This window comes from Lutra lutra, chromosome 4 (assembly GCF_902655055.1).
Source record: "Lutra lutra chromosome 4, mLutLut1.2, whole genome shotgun sequence".
NCBI classification, from domain to species: Eukaryota; Metazoa; Chordata; class Mammalia; order Carnivora; family Mustelidae; genus Lutra; species Lutra lutra.
This window is the reverse complement of record NC_062281.1, coordinates 148639428-148664134: the sequence shown is the minus strand read 5'-3', so window position 1 is coordinate 148664134 and position 24707 is coordinate 148639428. Positions and strand designations below refer to the sequence as shown.

The 24707-nt window shown below is 39.4% G+C and overlaps 1 protein-coding gene and 1 pseudogene across 1 annotated transcript in view; both read right to left on the bottom strand.

The window, feature by feature from the left end:
* Positions 1–24707, bottom strand: part of C4H1orf87 (chromosome 4 C1orf87 homolog) — a 117787-nt gene that overhangs the window by 76388 nt on the left and 16692 nt on the right. The window contains 2 exon segments of the mRNA XM_053447840.1: positions 3384–3610; positions 22854–22913. Of these exon segments, the coding sequence (XP_053303815.1) occupies positions 3384–3610; positions 22854–22913 (287 nt within the window).
* On the bottom strand, positions 18980–20614 carry LOC125098506 (SWI/SNF-related matrix-associated actin-dependent regulator of chromatin subfamily E member 1-like; annotated as a pseudogene).

The following is a 24707-nucleotide window of genomic DNA, read 5'->3' as shown; positions in this document are numbered from 1 at the left end:
CTAGTGAATCTACCAACGCACAGCCAAGTGGAAATGTCCTTGACATCTGTCTATTCACCTACGAAATGAGGATGACATCATGTGCCTCTACCTATTTCAGAGGACTACTGTGCAGAACAAACAAGATAAAACACAAGTGCTTTGAAAAGAACACATAACCCATCAACTACGATAATTATTAAAATTTAAGCACTAACACTTTCATTTTCATGCTGCCAGATGCAAAAAACACACTCTAATTTTATTTTTGAAACCGTGCTACAGAGTTTGTAGCTAGTCACACATTCTTTTTTATTTTCTGAGAGCAGGCAGAGCTGATGCTTCTGAGAAATAATACAAATGATATTTGTGTTTTCAAAGACACATAAGGTATAGAATTTGGAGTAAAAAGATTGTAGGGCTACTGTTGAGACGAGTCAGGCTCTTGACTCGTGAGACCTCAAACTGATCATTTAAGCTCTCTGGGCTCCCCCTTCTTCATTTCTGAAGTGAAGGTTTGTACTTGTTGATTTCTAAAATATCTTGCTGTTCTCAGATACATGAAATCATGGGTTCTCATAGCATTTTCAGCTTTACTTACCTCCTACTAACTAATGATACTCTTCAAATTTGATCTGTAATTTAGAAAAGAGTTTCACACTTGCCTGTCCTCACCCACGTTAGCTCAGTCTTTATCAGCAACTTTTCTTTTGGAACAAATTCAGGCAGTCCAGATTGCCTGTTACATCCCAGGCAGGAAGGCTTATTTTCATCTATGTGTGAGGGAGAAGGATCTAGAAGGAGTTCTGATTGGTTTACTTCTTTCACTGCAGCAGAATTCCATTTACCACTTAGTCAAGGTGGTAATGAGGGTCTCCATACCAGGCAACTGTGGCTGCCATCTGGCAGAACAGCACCACACACTCGGCAGACAGAACCAATTAGTCAGGCCCCACACCTCCCAGGAGGTCTTGCTGTATTTGGTGGCTGGGTGTCAGCTCTGCTGAGTCTCCCACAAGAAATCTTATCAAGTTGTAGAAGGGGAGGGGCAAATCATCTCCCTCTGTCAGGACAGAGCGAGCAAAGAATCCAGATCTTGGAGGTCCAAGGACAGCTTCTTCAAAGAACATTCTGCCCATGATAATGGCGAATGCAGAATGTACCAGAAATGGGCAGCTTGATGTGATAGAGGGAGTATCAAGAAACAAATTTCTGTTTATAAGAGAAAAACTATAAATGACTTCAATGCCCACCATTAAGGGATTAGTCTAATGAGCCATGTTATAGCCATACAAAGGAATGAATACAGTTGGTGATTAAGGATTTAGGATTTGGTCTTTGATTATGGCTCTGCCACTTCTCAGCCTTTTGACCTGGGCAAGGTGCTTGACCTTGTTTTTTACTTGTGTCATCTATGAACTGAAGACAATAAGAGTTCTTACTTCTTTGGGTGCTTGGGAGTAGTAAGTTAGTCAACACATGTAAAGAACTTAGAATGGTGCCCGGCAGAATGCTATTTAATGTTCATTCTGAGTATAATTCTCATAGCCTTTCCAGATGATGCTTAGTATGAATTTTTTGAAGCCAGGGTGAAAATTTTTAATATGAAATGAATCAAGCAGGATAATGAAGGATATATACAAAATTACTCTATATCTATGCATAGAGAAAAGAAAGAAATATTATTATTATTTTTTCTTTCATTGAGTTTTCTTTTCTTCTTATTTATATTTTCCATCTGCCAAAATTGTACATGAGTATGCAATACTTAGTAATAAAAAAAGATGATTTTTTTAAAAAGGAAGAAAGGACTAGAGAAGAAAACCTGGATAAACATCTTATCTCTACACTTAAGAGGGACTTCCACTTTTCTGAGCCTCAGTTTTATCATCTATACTAAAGTGATAGAAAAAACACTGGTTTCTACTGCAAAAGATTAATTCCAAGGAATAAATTTTAAAATTTACCTGGAAGTAATCATAAATTACTTAAGAAGTAATAAAGTGTTTTATAACTATAATATTATTACCAAGGTCATCCTTAGGGAGTAACAACAAATACATTAATGCTAGAGTCAAAATTATGTAAAAACTCAGATGTCTTTAAAAGTTCAGAATGGATCATTTCACCTCTGCCGATGCACTATGTCCTATTCCAACCAGGCCTTAAATTCAAGAACTACTTGTAAGACAGTCAAAAAGGGGCACCTCGGTGGCTCAGTTAGTTAATCCTCTGCCTGTAACCCAGGTCATGATCCCAGGACCCTGGGGTGGAGCCCAGAGTTGGGCTCCCTGCTCAATAGAGAGCCTACTTCTCCCTCTTCCTCTGCCCGCCCTCTTTCCCTTGCTCATGCTCTCTCTCTCTCCTCCAAATAAATAAGCAAAATCTTAAAAAAAAAAAAAGTCAAAAGAACGCATTAACTGGGGATTTCGAAGGTTCAGCTTGCAGTGTAGGCTGTGCCACTGACATTTTGGGCAAGTTACTTTCATTTCTGGACCCACATTCAACTAGACCTTGCAGAGTATGATCTGAGGTCCATTGGGGGGCCATTAACCACTTTAAATTATAAGCTTTGCAGAATTCTTATGAGCAAAAGACCACAAATCCATAGACTTTTATTTTCTCAGGTGACTAAAGACTAGTTAGTATCTGAGTGATTTAGTAAGGGCTATTAAAATTATAAACTAAAAATAGTTATGTTAGAGTTTACTGCAGACTCTAATTCACTATTCTACTAAAATATTTGGCTGTCACTTAATGCTTGGCAGCACTGCAAAACTCCTACTCTATGTGTCCGTCTAATTGCAATTTCAGCAATTTTTGGAAATGGTACTTTGTTATCAATGAATCATTAGTTTTGTCTTGATTTGGATCCAGTTTTCAATTGCTGCTATTCTTTCTTTTTAATTACAAATTACTAATCATATAGATTTATCATTATCATGTTAGTTTGTTGTGGATTGTTTGGTTGCTTTTTAACAGAGTACAGTGATGTATATTTCTGTCAAGATTTTTGGCTGATAATTTTTTGATATGTAGAATGGTTGCATTGGATTTTGAAAATAAATGATCTCTTCCTGTAAAGTTAAAGCAGACAAACCTACCCCCCCAACACACCCCGAATTTGCATGTACATTTACTCGGATTGCTGTATGAGTATCACTGAGATAGCCACCGATAGAGTAGGTTGGCCAACTCAGTTGGTGGTCAACCAGGACGCAATATACAAAATGACCTAAAAATTTAGTTTCGGATTTAAAAGAAACAAATTCCAAGTCTATCTTAAGAAAAATATAATAATTACCAATAGAACAAGAGCCTGTGGTGTGAATCTGTTTCCAACCTAATCCTGTATTTTCCTAGTCAATTACCAAGGAAAGTTTGGGTATTTGTCACTCCCTTTGCCATCCAGAAATCTGCTACTGAGTGCTCCTTTTAGGACTTTCTGGTTGTTCTCTTGTTTCTGATTGTTCTCTGGGTGCTTGCTTTCTTCCTCATCCTCTGGGTCATGATTGAGTTGTTGATCAGTAGGATTAGTAGGAGCTGGGGAGCCTGTGCTCATCTGCCTTGTACCACCATTCATGGATTTTTGGAGTACTGTTTGAGTTTCTGCCTTCAAGTTCTCATTTTCCTTGCTGTGAAGAAACAGTTTTGTTCTTTGTTACTCACAGGGCAGTCTTGCATACACTAGGCTGGCATAAGAAACAGAAGGTGTGAGTCTCGTGGTGTGAACAGTGGTAACTCAGCATGGTGGAACGAAGGAGTACACATTGATTATCTGTATGAATCATTTACTATAAAGAGACTGTGTTATCTTCTCAGAGTTCAACTCTATCCTCTTCCTCATATTCATGAAGAGAATCCAAATGCTCTCAGATCCTTAAAGTAAGTAATGGCGGTGTCAAAAATGAACCTTGCAGGTTATCACATATCTTACTGACAAATCTAATGGGTATTTTTAGGGTTGGCCATTAGAAGAAGAACTCCAATCAAGGGGGTTTGCTAGCTCCAGTCTTGCTCTGTGTCTCTCATCCTGTGGCTTCTTTTTCTTTCAGTAGTCCTCCATTTAAGTTTAATATTAAATAGAGAAAAGAAAAGGAAAAAAGAAACTGTAAGAATGATTCAAATAGATGCAAATAAACAGCACAATTTTTAAAAGATTCAACCTTGTTTAATAACTAAAGACTCACAAATCAAAACAAGTATATAAGACATCATTTTAAATTTAGGAAACGTCTTTGGAAGTAAGAAAGTCAAATGCTAATGGCCATATAAATAGACATAATTAATATAGTGGGTGACCTGACAAAACATTTGAAGAGTCAGTAAGGAAGTTGTAATGGTTTAACCTACTAAATCAATATTTAAGATAGTTTATTATAGGTAAAAATATAGAAGAAGAAAAATTTCAAACTCTAAGTATTTAGTAATAGGTGAATATGTTGAGCATTTCATTCTGTGTTCATATGATAGACTTTATAAAGCCACGAAAATAGTAATAATTTTAATGACACAAAACATGTCCAGTTATACAAATAAGTGAAAAATATAATTATCTCAACTATGTAAAATGCATGTGCATAATATATATGTTTATGTGGGAAAAATGTGTAAAAAAATGACAGAAATAAACAGTAAGTTTCTCTGGGTAGTAGAACTCAGAATATTACTATACTATCTTATAACATTATTATTCTAAAGTTTTTACATAAAATATTATTTTAAAATCAGAAAAAGTCAATTTCAATATAACTATAGAAGGTATTCTATAAACTTTAGCCATTAGTACTGATGCAATGGAAAAGATCCATTTTAAAAAACATATTATCTGAGCATAAAACAGTTGCTCTGATATTTACTGATTTGAAAAAGCCAAACCACAGACAATGATTTGAATGTATGTACTTTTTATAATAATCTTCTTGGTCGTGGCAGCATAGACAGGAAAGAGGTCTTAAAAAAAAAAAGAACTCTGAGGAACACCTATGTTTACATAGAGAAGAAGAGCCCTAAAGGAGATTTAGAAGAAATTCTCAATAAGGTAGAGGGGAACCAGGAGTATGGGGTCTTGGAAGCAAAGTACGATAGGATGTTTCCAGAGAGAGCATTGTCACCAGTATCAGAGGCTCCAAAGAAATGTGGGTTCTGAAAAATGTCCATTGAATTAAGCCTTAAGGACACCGACAAGCATCTTGACAAAGGTGCTTCTGTGAGGAAATGGAGGTGGACCCCAGACTGAAGTGGGTTGGGGAAAGAGGGAACCAAGAAACCAAATACTGGAAGTATAATCTCTGTGAAGAAGTTTAGCTACAAGAGAGGAGAGAGAGGGGTTGGTGACTGGAGTGCAATATGGGTTTCAGATAGGGCTTTATTATTATTATCATGTTGAAGGACTGTGGGCACTTCAACACATTAAATGCCAACGGTGAAGAATCCACTGGGCCAGAGGGAAAGAGAGGACATTATTGATGAAATATGATGAACACTGACAAAGGGAGATGGGGTATCATCAAGAGAACAGAGTTAGAAATGAAATCTCAGGGTGGGGTAGTAGGGAGATAGGGAAGGAAGTCTGAACTAAGGGCAGATGGCCTGAGATAACTGCTATGATGAGTGGAGAAGAGCTGATCAGAACAAGTAGCCATGAAGGTTGGAGACCACAGTTTTGTGGCTTCAGTATGAGAGGGTGCATGCTTTTCTCTAGGATTGCCTGGACGTCCTTGTGGAGATGCAGAGAAGGAGAGAGAAGGACTCATTCCAGGCTGGGATTTGCCAGACAGGTGCAATCAAATAATAACAGAGCAAGGTGGGAATGTGAGAACAAATAGTGTATATTTAACAAATAATTCTTACAATGAGAGAAGACATAGAACATATGATCTCTGACCTCAAGAAATTTAATTTCATTTGACTGTCTCAAACAACACAAATAATAAAGTTAACAACTGGTATAAACTTTTTAAAAAAATATTTTATTTATTTATTCAACAGACAGAGATCACAAGCAGGCAGAGAGAGAGAGGGAGAAGCAGGCTCCCTGCTGAGCAGAGAACCAGATTCGGGGTTCAATCTCAGGACCCTGAGCTCATGACCTGGGCTGAAGGCAGAGGCTTAACCCATTGAGCCACTCAGGGGCCCCAACAACTGGTATAAACTTGCTTCTACAAGTCAGATTGATAGCTTCTATGTAGTGGTTACCTTTTTAGGGAGATAGAGAGCCCAGAAGGGAACCCTAGGGCCTTCCATGGTATCTGTACTATTCTGGTTTTTTGTTTTTTGTTTTTTTTGTTTTTTTGACTTGGTGTTTGTCACAAGGGTGTATCACTTTTGTGAAAATTCAGTGAGACTATATATACAAATGTGTGGTTTTATGTGTGTGTATATACAATAGATAGATATTACATTGTTATAACATGCTTAAAGAAATTCATATAAAATTTGCATAAATATGAAACATACCTAATTAGTGAATAAATCAATGTCAAATGAATATTACAAAGAATCAGTGCTGTTTGAAGTTCATAGGAAAGAGAAATAACAGTGTAGAGGTTCCTCAAAAAATTGAAAATAGAGCTACCCCACTACCCAGGAATTGCACTACTGGTTATTTACCCCAAAGATACAGACATAGTGAAAAGAAGGGCCATATTTACCCCAATGTTCATAGCAACAATGTCCACAATAGCCAAACTCTGGAAAGAGCTGAGATGCCCTTTAACAGACGAATGGGTAAAGAAGATGTGGTCCATATATACAATGGAATATTACTCAGCCGTCAGAAAGGATGAATACCCAACATTTGCATCAACATGGATGGGGCTGGAGGAGATTATGCTGAGTAAAATAAGTCAAGCAGAGAAAGTCAATTATCATATGGTTTCACTTATTTGCGGAACATAAGGAATAACATGGAAGACATTAGGAGAAGGAAATGGAAAAATGAAGGGGGTGAAATCAGAGGGGGAGATGAACTATGAGAGACTGTGGACTCTGAGAAACAAACTGAGGGTTTCAGAGGGGAGGGGGTGGGGGGATGGGTGAGCCCGATGATGGGCATTAAGGAGGGCATGTATTGCATGGAGCACTGGGTGTTATACGCAAACAATGAATCATGGAACACTATATCAAAAACTAATGATGACTAGTATGGTGACTAACATAATATAATATTGAATTCTAATAAAAAATAAATACATACATAAATATGTAAGTAAATAAATAAAAGTGAAATAACTATGATTTGCAATGGTTGCAAAAATAATATTACTGAGCATTTAAATACACGACCATCCCATTATAGCCACTCAACATACACTAGTTCGTTAATCTTCAGATCAACCCTATAGATAAGTGCTTGTATTACTTTCATTTTAGGATGAAGAAATGAAGACTCAGAGATTTTATGTGATTTGTCCAATTTACATGCTTTTCAGAAGCGGAACCAGAATTTAAACCTAAGTTGGCCTGACTGCACTGAGATGCCTACATAGTGGCAGTAGGGTCCAGAGAGAATCCATGGATGTTTATATTATATGAGGAGCAGAAGGGAGAGGAGGAGGAAGTGCAGATTTAAAAGCAATGATGGGTTTGGGGCCGAGAGTTAACTCCTCAGGCCGAAGGCAATCAGCTTTGCTTTAATCACCTTGGAATCCTTTTGTGGACAGTCTCAGGACAGAATTGCCCGAGAAATGTGAAATGTATCTGCCTGCCTGTTAAAACAGTCACAGTAGATGTAAAACCAAAAATAACCTGTTAAATCTGTTCAAAGTAAAAACTGGTTTAAAAAAACAAAAATCAAAAAACAAAATACAACATACATAGCACTTTAAAATTATCATGAAATGCCTCCCCAACTGAGAAATGGCATGTGCCTGTTAGCACAAACAATTTGTCAACACGCGTTGGTTGTTATGCCATTCACACACTCCTAGCTCTTTCTTCTAGACTTGTGTACTATCTACCTGAAGTACTGGAAATAGAAGTTTGCCATTTCGGAAGAAAGAAAAAAAAATGCCACCAACACTCTCTTGGAAGCAAGGCAGAACTAGCTTCTTCATAGGGACTTCTGACCTCAGCTGCGCACTTTGGGATGCTGTGAAGAGTTTAGTGTCATCCCAGAACTACAGCAATTAAGAGACGATTACTGTATTGCTGGATGATAAATAAATGAGGCGAAAACTGTTCAGTTGTCTTCGGTCACACTGGGCTCTTCCTGCAAACCAGCCCTACAGTGCCACCCTCTACCACAGCTCAGAGGCTCAGGGTTAGAAAGAAACATTGCAAGGGCGTCTGGTAGCATCGTCTGCCCGAAGGCCCACCTCCCATGTGACTGCAACTCACCAGATCTCACATTTGATTTGGATTACACCCCTGCTGAGAACATCAAATCTCAAATGGAGGACCCAGGGGGGCTCAGCAAAAAGGTCACCAGATGCCATCTTAAAGGTCTGCCAGCCTTGGCAGTGACTCAGTGCCACCGATTTCCAACTGTGCACCATCTAACAGGCCTCCAACCCTCTGGAGAAGACAGTCCTGAGCGTGCCAACACAGTGAATGGGGATCTAATTTCAGTAAATGAAAGCATGTTCTTATTTGGAAGTAATAGCAGATAATCAACACAACCAGACTTTCCTTTTTGAAAAAGACAACAACCAAATAAAAATATAAAATGGGACTGGGGAGGGGAGCGCAGCTGAAAATCTCACCAAACTCCATGGGGATGCTGAAATGTGAAGTCTGTGTTAATGTAGCAAATGTTATTGTGATGAAGTGTGAGGCTTTTTTTTTTTCCTTCTCCTCCTCCTCCTCCTCCTCCTCCTCCTTCTTCTTTTTTATTCCAGAGAGCCATACCATATATAATTATCATAGAAATTTAGTCTTCAGAAAGATTTTTAAAGTACTTTAACTCCCAAACCTATACCAGAATCATCTGTTCATCAATGAATTATATGAGTTAACATTCTAAATGCTTTTCTGTGTCAGATACCACATATAAATTTACATAAATTCTTTCATGTTATCCTAATAATACTGAAAAGTAGATATTAGTATCTTTATTCTGCCGATGAAAAAATGGATGGTCAGCGGTTAAGCACATTACTTAAGGCCACCTTGTAAGTAGAGATCTTGGATTCACAGCTAGATCTGTGTGGATCTAAAGCATATGCCCCTTCCTCCACATTACTCCTCAATTTTATACCCATAATATACAGACTGTCTGTTTTAAACAATAGGATTTTTATCCTCTTTTAAAGTGTTAATAAAGAAAACATATATAAAGCCCTCTAGTCTATCTTCCCAGCTAGACTTAAAGTCCCCTTCTGGAACACTTAAGTGGCTGACATTCAACTTTGGTTTGTAAACTTCCCAGGCGCAAGGAATTCATTATGTTCCCAAAGATATTTACAGCATATCTCATTTCTTTCCTTAAAACATTGAGCCAAATTCTGAAATCAATGAAAATAACCAAAGTATACTTTTTCAGGGCAGAATAAAATAAAAGGGTTATTTTAGACACAGAATTAGCAACCCATCCAATCAACAATTGTTCTTTGGTAGGAAGTACTTTTAGCTCTTAGAAAGTGATACCCCAGCACACCTACTCCTTTGCGTCCTTCTTTCTTCACTTAAACGCACAGTTCTATAGCATTAGACATATATTTACACCATGGATGTTTCCTTCTATCTGACTTGTCCTTCAGCTGTGCATTACTACTTTATTGGTCAATGTTGTATTGGCATCCAATGGACTATTTTGTCTTCAGGTTTATGAAAAAATAGTGTGATAACTGAAAAAAACAGAGGAGGTAAAAAGATCATAGAGGAATTTCAAACCAAATCTGCTTAAGGAGGATGGAAATGTTTCTATGAAGGTGTTGGCCAAGAGGAAGAGGTTAGAAAGTAGGCAAAAACATTGGTGTGAGGTCTTGAGGGATTGCAATCTCAGAGACACAGTTTGACCAAAATCGAAAGTGTGCTCCAAATTGCAAGTGGAAAGTGCAAGCTTAAAAAGGCAAAAACCACGAGATTATATAGCTTGTTTTGAAGGAATCATGATCTGTGCTGACAGAGTTAAACTAATAGACAAGTGACTACTTAGTTAATAGATATTACATTGTATCTGTTTTAGTCCAAAGGTGAAGGATGTGTCTCAAGAGGTTGTGGAGATGCAATTGTCAAGTTGCAAATCACAAAAGTCAAAAGTCCAAAAATTGAAACAGGAGACAGTGCACAGGCCTTGCTTCCTCAATATCCTCCCCTCCCTGTTTTGAAGGATTCTCTTAGCAATGCTTACTTCACCTTGGAATCTTCTTTCACCAAGGAATTGACATAAATGTAGTTGAAAGAGGAAAGGAGAGGTAGAAAAATACTCCAGATTGGATGAAGTGCTTGGACTTGGAGAAAGTGACAGTGATTTCTAACCTTTGAACCTCAGACCACCTGAGGGGGTCATAATCATGCAGGGTGCTGGATAATAAAACACAAACTAGGATAACACCAAACTCACTGAATTGGAGTTTCTGAAAACAGGACAAGAAAATGTGTATTCTTAGCAAACATGTCAAATGATTCCTGTGTACACTAAAGTTTGAGAAAGAACAGCATAGAGAAAGAAAAAGAAAGTCTTTTCCATAATTGTGCAAAATTTGCCCATAATTATAATCACTATTAGTATAGAAGTTGAGGACATGGACTATCTGTCTCATGGACCTGATTCTGAATCCTAGCTCCAAATGTCATTTCACTTTGGCAATTTATTTCACATCTCTAATTTTTAGTTTCTCCCCTGTGATGTTAGAAAAATAATCCTTATCAAAATATGATATATAAAATATTTAGCATAGAGCTTCGCTCAGCCTTTGATAAATGATTATTTTATCTTAGTCATAAAGTAGAGTGCTATCTCCTTTATAAACACCTCCCTCATCACCTGAGTACAGAAGGAGTGGTCTTTCATTTGGAATCTTGGAACTTTCTTTATTGATAGGCAAAACTAAAGTTCAAAAGATCAAAGTTTTGTAGTACATAAGAACTGAGGAAAATTTATTTAAATAGGTAAAAAGAGATGAAGTAACCTAACTGACCACCTTGTAATTTAAGAGTAACCATAAATAGGAGTTCTAGAAGTCACTCTCTTTAAAAACCAACGCAGGTTAATCAGTATCAAAACTTGCTCTGATTAAGCACAATTCTTCAGAATCTGTTTCCTTCATTTTACAGAAAAAAAAAAAAAAAAAAAAACCAAACATGGTCTCATCATGATGTCCTCAGGTGGCTTATACCCAAGAGTTTTGCAGACTGTGCTGCCTTTAAATCTTTGAGCCAGTCTTTATCAGCTTGAAATTTAATGTCCTTTGCACAGCATTCTAGCCTTTTCTGCTTTTGCAAGTCTAAGCAAAGTGATTGTGCAACTGGCTCACCTTTCCCCCAATTATCTCAGTGCTTTAAGGCACAATTTCTGAGCCAGGACTTCTGTCCATATTGTGAGAGGATGTAGCACAAACAGTTCTTTCCCTAAACTACCCTCTGGATACATCCACATGGTCTATGGGAATGGGGAGTAATAATTATTGCTATGTTACTTTGTTTAATTAGTTGAACTAGGGGTATTGGGAGATCATTGATTTAAAAAGCATACTATAGGGAAGGAGGAAAGAGATGAAGAGATGAAGCACAGGATTTTTAGGGCAGGGAAAATACTTAGTATGCTACTATAATGATGGATACTTACTACTATACATTTGCCCCAAACCTTAGCATGAAGGACCCCAGGAATGAACCCTAATGTAAGCTATAGACTTCAGGGGATCATGCTGTGTCAATGTGAGTTCTTCAACGGTAACAAATGTATCACTTTGGTCGGGGCTGCAGATAATCAAGGAGATGATGCAAAAATCCCGACAAAGGGTGTATGTGGTACCTTCTCTGTACCTTCCTTTCAATTTTTCTGTGAATCTAAAACTGCTCTAAAAAAATTAAGTTCTAAAAAAGTATACTATATAAATATAAATCTGTGATTTTTCAAAATTATAAGTGGTTAAACTAAATGTGGCAAGGTGTTACATTATCTCATTATAGAAAATTTCTACTTAGGCACACAGGAACTTGTTTTGTTTTGCTTTTAAACCAAACTAGGTTTATACGATTTTATAATCTTTTAAAAGAATTTCCAGTCCAAAGAGATTATGCTGAGTGAAATAAGTCAAGCAGAGAGAGTCAATTATCATATGGTTTCACTTATTTGTGGAGCATAACAAATAGCATGGAGGACAAGTGGAGCATAACAAATAGCATGGAGGACAAGGGGAGATGGAGAGGAGAAGGGAGTTGAGGGAAATTGGAAGGGGAGGTGAACCATGAGAGACTATGGACTCTGAAAAACGATCTGAGAATTTTGAAGGGGTGGGGGGTGGGAGGTTGGGGGCACCAGGTGGTGGGTATTGTAGAGGGCACGGATTGCATGGAGCACTGGGTGTGGTGCAAAAATAAGGAATACTGTTATGCTGAAAAAATAAAAAAAATTAAAAAAAAAAAAAAGAATTTCCAGTCCATAATATAATGCCGATATTGTTACACATCGATACTTAGTCTCTGTGAGAACATTCTATATGTCTAACTAGTGTTTCATTGCATGCAGATACAAGAGTTTATTTAACTAGTCCTATTTTGTTGAACATTTACTGTTTCCCCAATGTTTACCCATTTAAATATTGCTGCCCTGTTGGACATGTTCCTTTGTGCTAGCTCCTTGCAGTCTTCTTTACCCCAGAAAGCTGATCTGTGTGGACTAAAGATCTCCTCTCATGCCTTCTGATTCTGGCTGGTTTTGGCCAATGTGTAGCCCTGGCAGAAGATGGCTCTGTCGTGCAACATTGCCTTAAGCTTCTTGTGTTTCTTGCTCAAAGGTCACTACATTTCTCTAAGCAGCCTGAACTACAGAGTGTCCCTCCTCGGCAACATTGCAGAGGGCTGTCCAACTTTGCCTCTGCTGGCTTGCAGTTCCTGCTACATTCGTGCATTTCTCTTACTCTTATAAACAAACATTTTCTGAATCATCCTCCTCTGCATTAGGTCATCTATTTCCTACTAGCAGGTTTGTACATTAATATGTAAATTTTTGAAACCAAACCATATATCCATCCATAATTGTTTCTACAGAAGTGGTTCATGGATAGAGCTGTTTTATACCACAGTACGTACACTTTTTTAAGGATTTTATTTAAATTCTAGTTAGTTAACATATAGTGTGATACCGGTTTCAGTAGAATTTAGTGACTCATCACTTTAGGTACAACTCCCAGTGTTCATCACAAACTACATGTACTTTTAAGGCTTTTGATAAATATACTTAAAAGTTGATAGTGGGATGCCTGGGTGGCTCAGTGGGTTAAGCCTCTGCCTTTGGCTCAGGTCATGATCTTGGGGTCCTGGGATCAAGCCCCACATTGGGCTCTCTGCTCGGTGGGGAGCCAACTTCCCCTCTCTCTCTTCCCCTCTCTCTCTTCCTTTCTCTCTGCCTGTCTCTCTGCCTGCTTGTGATCCCTCTCTCTCTGTCAAATAAATAAATAAAAATCTTAAAAAAAAAAAGCCAATAGCATATGAGTACTCTTTTTCTAAATTCTTGTCAACCCTGGATCTCTCCACTATAAAAATATTTCTGACTTTATTAGTAAAAATAATGTCTAGTTGCTGTTTAATTTTTTTTTTTAGTCCCAGATTGAATCTCCCCCACCCCATCACACACACATATCTAGTGTTCATTTTTATTTCTTCTTTTGTGAATTGCCCATGTAGATCTGCCACTTTGTGAAATTGGGCTGCTCCTCCTTTTCCTACTGATTTGCAGGAGTACCTCACACATTTGAGAGGATTAATTTCCCCCCGTCATAAGCTTGGAAATAGTGTTTTGTTTTTTCTGTTTACTTTTTATTCTATTTTTTTAAATATAGGATTTCAAATGGTAAAATAACAACATTTATTTCATAGTCTCAATAGTTAGGAATAATGGGTACCTATTTTTTTTTTTTTTACAACACTGATTTGGCATTCCTTTACGTAATGCCATATACTCTTATTGTAGGTTTCATCCCTATGTCTTGCAACCCTTTGTAGGAGATTATAAAGAAACAGCTTTCTGCAGTAAAAAGGCATGACACGTGTGATTTTAACATAATACTCCATCACTGTGAACTTGTGAAAATGGATATAATAGTGTATGCTCTGATGTTGCTCTGTTTTAAGGAAAGATTGAGTTCATGGATATTAAAGTATGTAGATTATATAGCAAGAAAAGCAATTAAAAAAAAGATAAGGCATTATGATCAGTTATTTCTTTTCAAAAAAGAATAAATCACAAATTTTTATCCAGGTTTTATATAAAGGCTATAATTGGTCATTGCTACAATCTCCTGCATGGATTACCATCATGACTCCCTAAATGATCTCTCTCTCTTTACTCATGTCTCTTCCAACTTGTCCTCCACACAGCAGCCAGAACTAATTTTTATGGTGCTCCCAATTTTCCAGTGGCTTCCCACTCTACATAGAACAAATTCTAAGTTCCTACCATGGTCCACACAGCCCGTGATCTGAGTCCTGCTGGCTTCTCTGACCTCATTTCCTATCCTCTCCCCTGTTGTGCACTGTGCTGCACCAACACTAGCTTCCTTGCTCCTCCTTAAATATGTTGCAAAGGCTTTCTATTCACTGTTCCCTCTGCCTACAATGCTCTTTTTCCAGAGATCTGCATGGTTTACTTTCTACCAGGATCATGGTGAACACCTGTGGTGTCACTTGGGACAGGTTGAACCTCCAGGGCAGGATAGTGGCAGCTACATGGGTGCCCTCATCTCTGAGTACTGTGCTTCTGGAAAACCACACACTCTTACTTTTTATGAAGTGAGCATAAGGCAGCCTTGTACAAAAAAATCTGTTTGGGCTCCAGGTGGTCAATTTAGGTGCTGTTTGTAGCAGGTGCTGTGTACAGCAGTTGCTAGGAAAGCCAGATGTCTAATATTTAAAGAACTTGGGGCTGTGGGAAGTTGCAGCCTCTTCTTCTGAGGCAGGAGCAGGAAGAAGAAACTAGAACTGCTAGTTATATGGGAAGTTGGAATCTGGTGAACCATGCCCACCTGGATAAATTAGGGCCAATCTTAGCCAGCTCACTGCTAACTAATAACTTGCTCAGAGGCCTTCTGGGAACACCTTTTGTGACTCAACATCCCTTTATGATCCTCCTCTATTTTTCTTCATGGCACTATGCTCAGTTAAACAGTCATTATTCATATGTCTGCTATGTTGTCTCCCATCATTAGAAGTTTAGGTATTAGAAGTTTAGGTATATCATTTAGAAGTTTAGGTATACTGCTGTATTCCTAAGGCTTGGCACTCAGTAGGTGCTCAATTAATGCTTTTGGAAGGAATGATGATGGAATTCCATATATGCATTGATTTATAAAATGGTTAACATTAGTGCTTTTAAAAAGTTCAAGAAAGGGAAACAATAATGTATTAATATGAAGGGCTTTGAGGGACCAAAAAATGACAGACTATGGGCTCCAGGATAGTCATGTGGGAAAACACCAAAATTTTATATTTCTAGGCTATCAATATCAACACATATCATTACAAGTATTTGCTGCCCTTTCCTATAAAAATTTGCAACCCACTTCCCCTGGACATGACAATACTATACCAACAGCAGTGTAACTAGAACGAAGTGCTTTGGGTCATTGAGTCTTGGCACTGGAAGGAACTAGAGAAGCCAGCTTTATTCATTGGAAGCATCTCTACTCACAGGAATTTCTTGAAATGGATCCAATTCCTTTTTTATTTAACAACTCAATCCCCAGATTCTGTAAATGTTCCCCTATGCCACAATTCACACCCTGGATCTTCTATCATGCTATACCTTTAGCATCCACACTTCTAGTGTGGCAGGGTCCCTCCTAAAATATGGCATGCATGCAAATGGAGGTGCAGTATTGCACAGGGGACGTATCCAGTTCTGAATAATTGGGCCACCCACATCCCTCTCTGTAGATGCTCTTGGCTCATGCTGAGCACAAACAGAAATGTAAAGGGGAAAACACTACATTTTATCCTCTACTCTCTACGACTACCACATACGGCCAGTCACCAAATGTGTGTGGGTTTCCCCATACCAAACAATTCTTCAACACCAGCTGGGTATCCCTACAATTCAATTCAGTTCTGATGCTGTCTACCTAATTTAGCACAGACCCCACAGGTTCAGGGCTCCACCCTACAAATCTGTCCCACCCCCTTCAGACATCAATCACAAGTCTAGATTGTTACCTGTGGTTCTGATAGACCCACTATAAAATAGGATTCTCACAACCCCACCTTGGGTTTGATGAATCTTCTAGAGCAGCTCACAGAACTCAGAACAGTTTACTTACCAGATTGCTGATTATTATAAAGGGATATAATTTAGGAATAGCCAAATGGAAGAGATGCATAGGGCAAGGTATGTGGGAAGGGGTGTGGAGCATCTATGGCCCCTCCAGGCACACCACCCTCTCAGCACATAGAGGTGTTCAGCAACCTGGAAACTCTCTGAACCTTATACAGTTGAGATTTTTAGGGAGGCTTCATCATGTAGTTATGCTTAATCATTAACTCAATCTCTAGCCCCTCTCCCCTTTCCAGAGGGTAGAGGGTAGAGCTGAAAGTTCTAAGTTTGTAATCATGGCTTGGTCTTTCTGGTGACAGCCTCCATCCTTAGCTCTCCCAAGCTCTCCATCCCTATGGGAGTATCCTCAGGGGAGTGGAGACAGGAAATTCCAAGGGATTTAGGGGCTTTGTGTCAGGAACCAGGGTTAAAGACCAAATATTAGGACAAAAGATGCACCTGGTGCATCTCTTAGGAAACTGCAAGGGTTCAAGAGCTCCATGTCAGGAATCGGAAACAGAGACTGACAGATAGATTTTCTAGTCTTTTGCAGCAAGTAAAACCCAAACTTTTATTCCATATGATCATTTACATGCACTCTTACCTGAGGACAGACTTTGCGTATATCTCCGTTGATTTCATTTTGTTGGTTTTAGCTTATTTTCCTGCCAAGGCTTTTCAGCATTCCTCTAAGTAAACCTACATGTTTACTGAAGTGGTTTCAGTTATGGATTAAAAATGACTAAAAACAGGGTCCCACACGAATCTTCTCAGCCTCTCGGCCTCTAACACAGTATGTTGACATCAATTGTTCAGTCATTACCGTGTGAGCATAATCTGGTTTTAGTCAGCGTGTTGCCAACCTTAGTGACCATCACTTTTGTTTTTGTTTTCACAGCGAATATATTTAATTCTTTGGCCTGCAATTCTGCCAGGGATTGCCCACCAGCTTCAAGTTTTGTGGTTTTATTACCCACTTTTGTCTCCTTTTAGAAAATGGGAATATTTGTCTCCTGTCAGTTGGCATTATCTTGCTTTCCATGAGCTATCATCAAAGATGACTCCTCAGGGTCCCCTGGTAACATCTGCATGCAACTTTAGCAACGTGGGCCTTTAGACTTGGATTGAAAGCAACTAAGTATTGTCTTTCTAGATCTTTATTTTTCTTGGCATCCGTTGTGCTCTAGTTCATTTATTAGGCTCTCAATATGTATCAGACTTTGTACTCAGTACTGGGGTGCAGTTGTGCACACGGGATTTACAGTTCAATGGAGGAGCCGGAAATGCATAGGAAATCATCACAAAGTGTAACAGTCCCTTAACAGTGCTGTGGAAACCTATGGGGGAGGATGGGTAAATCTGGGGCTAGAGGTGGTGGCATCTCATTAGATCTGCATTTTAGGAAGATGATGCTGGCCATAGTTGTGAAGTGGGCATCTCAAACTGGAATGTTACACAGGAGTCACTTGGGAATGAACAAAAATGCAAATTGTGATTCTACATCTAGCCAGTTCCCAGGTGAGGCTGATGCTGGTGGTCCATGGGTTACCCTCTAGGGAGCACGCCTTTATAAAGTGGATTAGAGAAAGAGAGAAAGAGCAGGTTGGAAGTCTGGTGGAGTGATCTGAGAGGCAAATGATGGTCGTGAATCTCAAGTACACTTGTTTCGCTCTTTATAGCCTGGAGATTGATCTCCTTTATAAAGAACTTGACTACTAAATGGGTATTGAGTATTTTCCTTTCATCTGTCAATAACTGTATAGGCTAAATTAAGAAAAGAGGAAAGGAGCTCGACTTCAGTCTTAGTTCTTAGTAACTGGCCTCCCTTTAAGCCCAATGGAGGTCTCAGTTGTTTCATCTGTAAAATGGGAGATTAGTTGTTATGGGCTAAATTGAACCCTAAAATTCATATGTTGAAGTCCTAACCCCATGGGCCTCAGAATATGACCTTATTTGGAAATAGGGTGATTGCAGATGTAGTTAATTAAATTGAGGTCATACTAGAATAGGATGTACCCCCAAACCAATTGACTGGCGTTCTTATAGAAAGGGGAAATTTGTTCACAGGCACAGATACAGGGAGACTGCCATGTGAATTTTAGAGTTATGCTGCCATGAGGCACAAAACTATCAGAAGAAGGGAGAGAGACCTATAAGCTCTCCTTCCTGGGCAGCTGCAGAGGGAGCACGGCTCTACCAACACCTTGACTTCAGACTTCTCACCTGCAGAACTGTGAGGCGATACATTTCTGTGTGGTCTAAGGCACCCCATGTGTGGAGCTTTGATACAGCAGCCCTAGCAAATTAATACCCTGATTGACACCATGAAGGTCACATTCAGGTCTGCCATCCTATTCCATCCTCTCCAAATATCCTACAGGAAGTCTGAACTAAACGTGGTTAGATGGGAAGATTTCTGTTTTTCATCCATTATTCATTTGTGATTTTTCTTTTTAGAGAGTTCTTCCTTTTTTTTTTTTTTTTTTGGCTTTCACTTATGTTTCCTTTTTTTTTTAAAACTCAAAAAACATTTTTTTTTTTTTTTCATTTAAGCAAGTACTTAGAACACATCAAACAAGGCAACATTTATTCTTTCTTCTCATCTTCTGGGGTGGGGTCTGTTGGGCTCCTCAGCTGTTGTTCTCTAAGCCAGTGCTACTCTCACAGGTCCCTTCCTCAGCCATACTGTCCACCCCCTCCTGCCCGCTCTTCTTGTCATCAGGAGTAGATGTGTCTTCTTCACCATTCTGTTGTCTTTCTGGTGCTTCTTTAAGGTGTGTCTCCTCTGTCTCCACTGGGATGCTCTTGTTGGTCTTTTTTTTAATATATATCTTTATTTATTTATTTGACACAGAGAGAGAGAGATTATGAGTAGGCAGAGAGGCAGGAAGAGAGAGAGGGGGAAGCAGGCTCCCTGCTGGGCAGAGCGCCCAAAGCGGGGCTCGATCCCAGGACCTGGAAATCATGACCTGAGTGGAAGGCAGAGGCTTAACTCTCTGAGCCACTCAGGCACCCTCTTGTTGGTCTTTCTCCTCCTTGGTCTTACTCACAGCTTGCTCTCCCTCAGGAGCCATGCTGACTGCGTTCAGTTTGCTCTGCGGCCTCTTTCTCCCTTTCCTCCTGTCTTTTACCAGCCCGTTCCTCTGCCTGTGCAATTTCAGCGGCAATTTTTTCCATATCCATTCCACTTCAAACTACACAACCATTTAAGTTCATCGTTAAATGAATCTGTGCTTTCCAGAAATTTCCTCTTTTTCTGGTGTCGCTCGTCCATTTAAAGAAGTTCAGCTTCCAGGGGCTCCTGGGTGGCTCAGTGGGTTAAGCCTCTGCCTTTGGCTCAGGTCATGATCCCAGGGTCCTGAGATCGAGCCCCACATTGGGCTCTCTACTCAGCGGGGAGCCTGCTTCCTCCTCTCTCTCTGCCTGCCTCTCTGCCTACTTGTGATCTCTGTCTGTCAAATAAATAAATAAAATCTTAAAAAAAAAAAGAAGTTCAGCTTCTAGTTTTCACTGATGAACCATTAAATACTGGACGCATTGTTTAAGGACCTGCCTACTAGCTGTTGTGACAACTGACGGAACGTCTGGCTCTACCCTCTCACTACATATTTCACTGATGAGGTGGTGGTTTCTCTGGAAATGGGTGGTAGCCGTATGCTTCAGTGAAAAGTCATCATCATAGCCATCTGGATCTTCAGCAGGCTGGATGCTCATGTAAGATTCTCTTTTCCCCATGCGAGAGTCTCTGTTGACTTTCTTCCTCTAAAGCAGCTCCTGTATGACTTTTTGCATTTATGTAAGCAATGTATGTAGGGAGATTATGATAGCCCTTCATAGATTCATTGTACTCTATCTTTTCTGCTTCCTCTTCACTTAAATATTCTTGTTTTTCTTCATCAGTGAGATCTCGTCACGTACCACCAATAATCTTGCCAATTTCCCACAACTTTAGATCAGGGTTGGAAGATTTTACTTGATCCCAGACCTTTCTCCTGTACCTCACGTAGGCCGTCAATGGCTCATCTGGTAGTTTGTGGGGGTTTGGAATCATAATACCAGAAGATGCCATGACCTGCTGTTGATGCCCAGGTTCCCTCCCAACCTCTAGTTGTTGCAGGCGAGATGACCGTATGGATTATATCCCACAAACCCTGGTGTGCTGGGCATTTGTATTGTAGGAGCTGGGGTGGGAGGTGAGGCATAAAATGGTCTTATTGACATTTTGAAAGATTATGTTCTCAGTTCCTTAAGAATGAGTCTGAGACACCAAGGGCAGAAAAAGCCTCACTAATGTTTCATACATGGATATTTTACTAATGGACTCAACAGATTCAACCCATAGAAAAAGCCTTTTTGAGGCTCAGCCTGAAAGCTACAGAGGTAGCACAACTAAAATGGTTCCGAGACAGATTTTGGGACACACATGACATGATAGTGGTGGGTTTGTTCTTACCTAGGCAACAAGAACCCTTTTGAGAATCATTTGTTTTTGAACCATACAGAAATATTTTAGAAAAGCATGTCAGGGGTCCTATGTCATTCCAGCAATAGCAACATCAAGCCCAGAGAAAACAGAGACAAAGCAATCTATCTTGATATTTTTTTAAGCTTTTTTTTTTTACCATTGTCACAGAAGAAATAGAACTATGCCTTTTATTTCACAATTTATGTATATAATCTAATGTACTCTTTTATTTCTTAGATTGTGAAGTTTAAATAATAGAGAGAAAAAATAAAAGACACTTTTTTATAAGACAGAGGGAATTTTTCCTTCCATATTTAAAAGGACAAGGATCCTCCCCCAGCAAACTCTTTAGGAACATTAGATTCTGATACTCCTGGAAAAAAAGAAGGGATTTGGAACAAATAGGCTAAACAAAGAACCCTGGATGGGAATGGAATTAGTCTAGTAGTAATGTCAGCTTCTGGATGGGAGGAGAACTGAGCAGAGCGTCCAAACAGATCCTAGTACGTTCCTCGTGAACCATGGGCCTTTGGTAGAAGATCTTATTATTATCATTATGATTATTATAAGGTTATATCACAGCATCTTAGTTATCTCCTCTACAAAACAGAGGTAGACTGCGTCCCACACACAGTATATAAAAGGGATGGCAAGCATTCCATAGAATGAGATTTGATTTTTTTATTAAATGTCTCACATCCCTGGAAAGATATGCTTCAATCATAATAATAAAATCATGTTGCATAAACTACTATGCACTACGAAGGGGTTTTGCATACTTTTTCTCATTTGGTCTTCACAACAACCCTACTGGATATATGGGTTTTAGCCTTACTTGAGAGATGGTAGGATCTGAGGCCAGAGATATTAATTGTCTCAATGTCAAAAGGCCAGGAAGGCACAGAACCAGAATTCAAGTCCACATCTCTCAGCTCTGTAGGGATCTCAGATGCAGGACTCATGGGCTGCAAAACTCACTTCCTGTGTCGGGACAGACATTACTAATTGATGACAGCACTCACTTTGGAATTTCTCTAGTCTGACAACAGTGATGGTGGAGAGTTAAACCGATTTCCCCTGCTAAGCTTGTGCTCCCCAGCAGTGTTCTGGATGGCCTCATCTTCAGAGACTCTGATTTAGTAGGTCTTGGGTTGGACCCCAACTCTTTATTCTTAAGGATTTTCTTGATGTTTCTGATGACAGCCAGGTTTGATATCCACTACTTTCTGCACCTATGTTCTGTGAGGCCAGATCTTTTCTGCTTGTCTATTTGTTTGGTCTGCGGGTTTCTGAAATAAAGGCAAAAGCTATGGAAATAATCTCAGGCGGGAAAAGAAGCTATTGACCGCTGCTACTAATGGAATGGCTACTATATGAAAGATGGGTCTGGTGCCTTCCTTTTCTTTTGTGAACCACCAAAATGCTGGAAGAGAGACCTAGTCATACTCTTCTGTGCCAAGTATCTGGAGAATTTTAGATACCTGAGTGTCCTCCCTCAAATATGCCTGTGATGAGCCTGAAGGGAAGAAAGACCTTTTAGCTATGCTCTGAGAAGCCTTCACTTGGAGTATAGAATCTTAAGTGAAAATCTTATAATTTATGATTCATTATTAATCCTATTCCTTTAATCCATAACAAATTGATTAACACTATTTCCCCCTCCCCCCTCCAAATTCCCTCTGTAGGAGATTATAAACGTGATGAGAAGCAGCAGCAATACCCCATTAATAGTTATAAATGTCTCAATGCTCATATTCCTCATCGATTTGAGAAATCTGCCTAAGTAATTAAAGAGTAAGGGGAATTAAAAAGATGAAAAATATCAGGAAAACAGGGCTCATGGAAGTTATCAACACTATTTTATTTCTACTGTTACTTCTTAATGACTTAATTTCCCATGGACAACATTTTAAAAATGTAAATTTCTAGATTAAGAAGAAAAGGCCCAGACTTCATTATCTTCCCAGCGAAGCAGATATTTGTCAAACAGTTAACTTATATCTTTGGCTTCTCCAAAAGGCACCGAAAGTGTTTACTTCCAATGATTTTCACCACCTTTTTTTACCCTTAAAAATAAATAGTTGGGGTCTCATGCATTGCTTCTGATCCACGGAGAGTCTCCCAAATGGAAGGCATGCTTCTTCTCAAAGCCCTTTCAAATCCTTGGGTTGGAAAATAAGTACATCTTTCTTCCTCTTGATTTCCCATTAGTTGGTTTAGCATCCTTGTCAGTATTAACAAAAACAATAGCAGGACCAAATGCTTTACCTATCTTATCTCACTTGACATTCTTAATAAAGGCATAATAAGATATTGTTAACTACTATTATCATTCTTGCTTTACAGTTGAGGGAACAGGCATAACGTAGTTATGTCACTTACTCAATAGCATAGAATCAGTAATGAGCAGAATTGGGAATCCCACTCAGGAGATCCGCAAAACAGGTCTACTGAGTCATTTGGAGACTCTACCTTCCTGACACCAGATGGGATTCTCATGAGGTCAGAGAGGAAACCAGGGCTTTATTGGGTAATATGAAGATCTTATATTCAGCTCTCACTGCTCAGTTTCTCTGCTTACAAAACTGGGATAATTCCAGTTCTCCTTTCTGGGATTTAGGGTGAATCCAATAAGATAATGCATCTGAAGGAGTGTTGTGCATAGGAAAGAGGGATTTTTGTTGTTATTGTTGCTGTGTGTTTCTGCAATAATCTGGTGAATCTGAAGTTGAGATCCTGTACTAGATAAATACTATGTGCTTATACAGGTCTGAGGCCAAGGACAACTTAGAAGTTCTATAAACCTGGCCCCAGGCTGATCACTCTCTTTCAGAGACTTTCCCAGACTGAAAGCTCTTCAGAGATCATTCTAATTCAAATGCTTTACAGATTGGTAAGCAACGACCCAGAGAGGTGTATCATTTGACCAAACTCACACAGCAAGTATGACTAGACCTGTTTCTAGTGCCCAGGTCTAAGGTAGACCAGCGTTTTTCCCTGGACTCCAGCTTCGCTTAGTGTGTGGTCTACAGGAAAGAAAGACGTGCTCTGAGCGGGTAGCCCTATCTAGCAGGACCTGCAGCCTCTTTGAAGCTGTCTGGAAATTTCAGGAACCACAATTTCTGACGGTGGGGTACCCTTTCTGCCCAGCAGTTGCGCATCAGTCCTGAGTCCTTTCCTGAGATAGAACAGGGATTTTGGCATTACTGCTGAGGCAAGCGTTTGCCCATTCAGGCAGCTCAGGGGTACTCTGACGGTGCTCTCCTGGGGATCAAGAGCTGCAGTGGCCTGCGGGGAACAGGACAGGTGATAGGAGCTCAGGAGTCAGGCCAATCACAGCACCCGCTCCTTCAACTGCTCCCTCCTAGGTTGCTAAGGATGCAGAGGCTGTTGCTAGGCGGGGACCAAGTTTCCATCCAGCTGTGCATGGCTGGGGGCCTCCCTGCCGCTGGCGCCTGAGTGCTCCAGCAGATAGGCAAAGAGTATCAGTGTTCTCAAATCTGTGCTTTGGAGCTTCTCTAAGACCTGTGAGCATCTTTCTTGAAGCTCATCTCACTCACCTGTGTAGTCACACTTGTCCTGCTCTTTCCCTGAAGCTTGATTTTCCCTTGGTGAGATTGGCAAGTAATTGGAATCTTGCACTTGTCCTTTCAAATCCACCGTATGGCTTTGGATAAATCCATTCTTTTCTCTGAAGTTCAATTTCCTTATCTGTAAAATGAGGAAAAGTAGATCCCACAGCGGGGCCAGACAGCTCTTCTTAGCATATACATTAACAATTACCAGTAACATAATTTGATTTATATTTATTTATTTTTAAAAGAGATTTATTTATTTATTTATTTATTT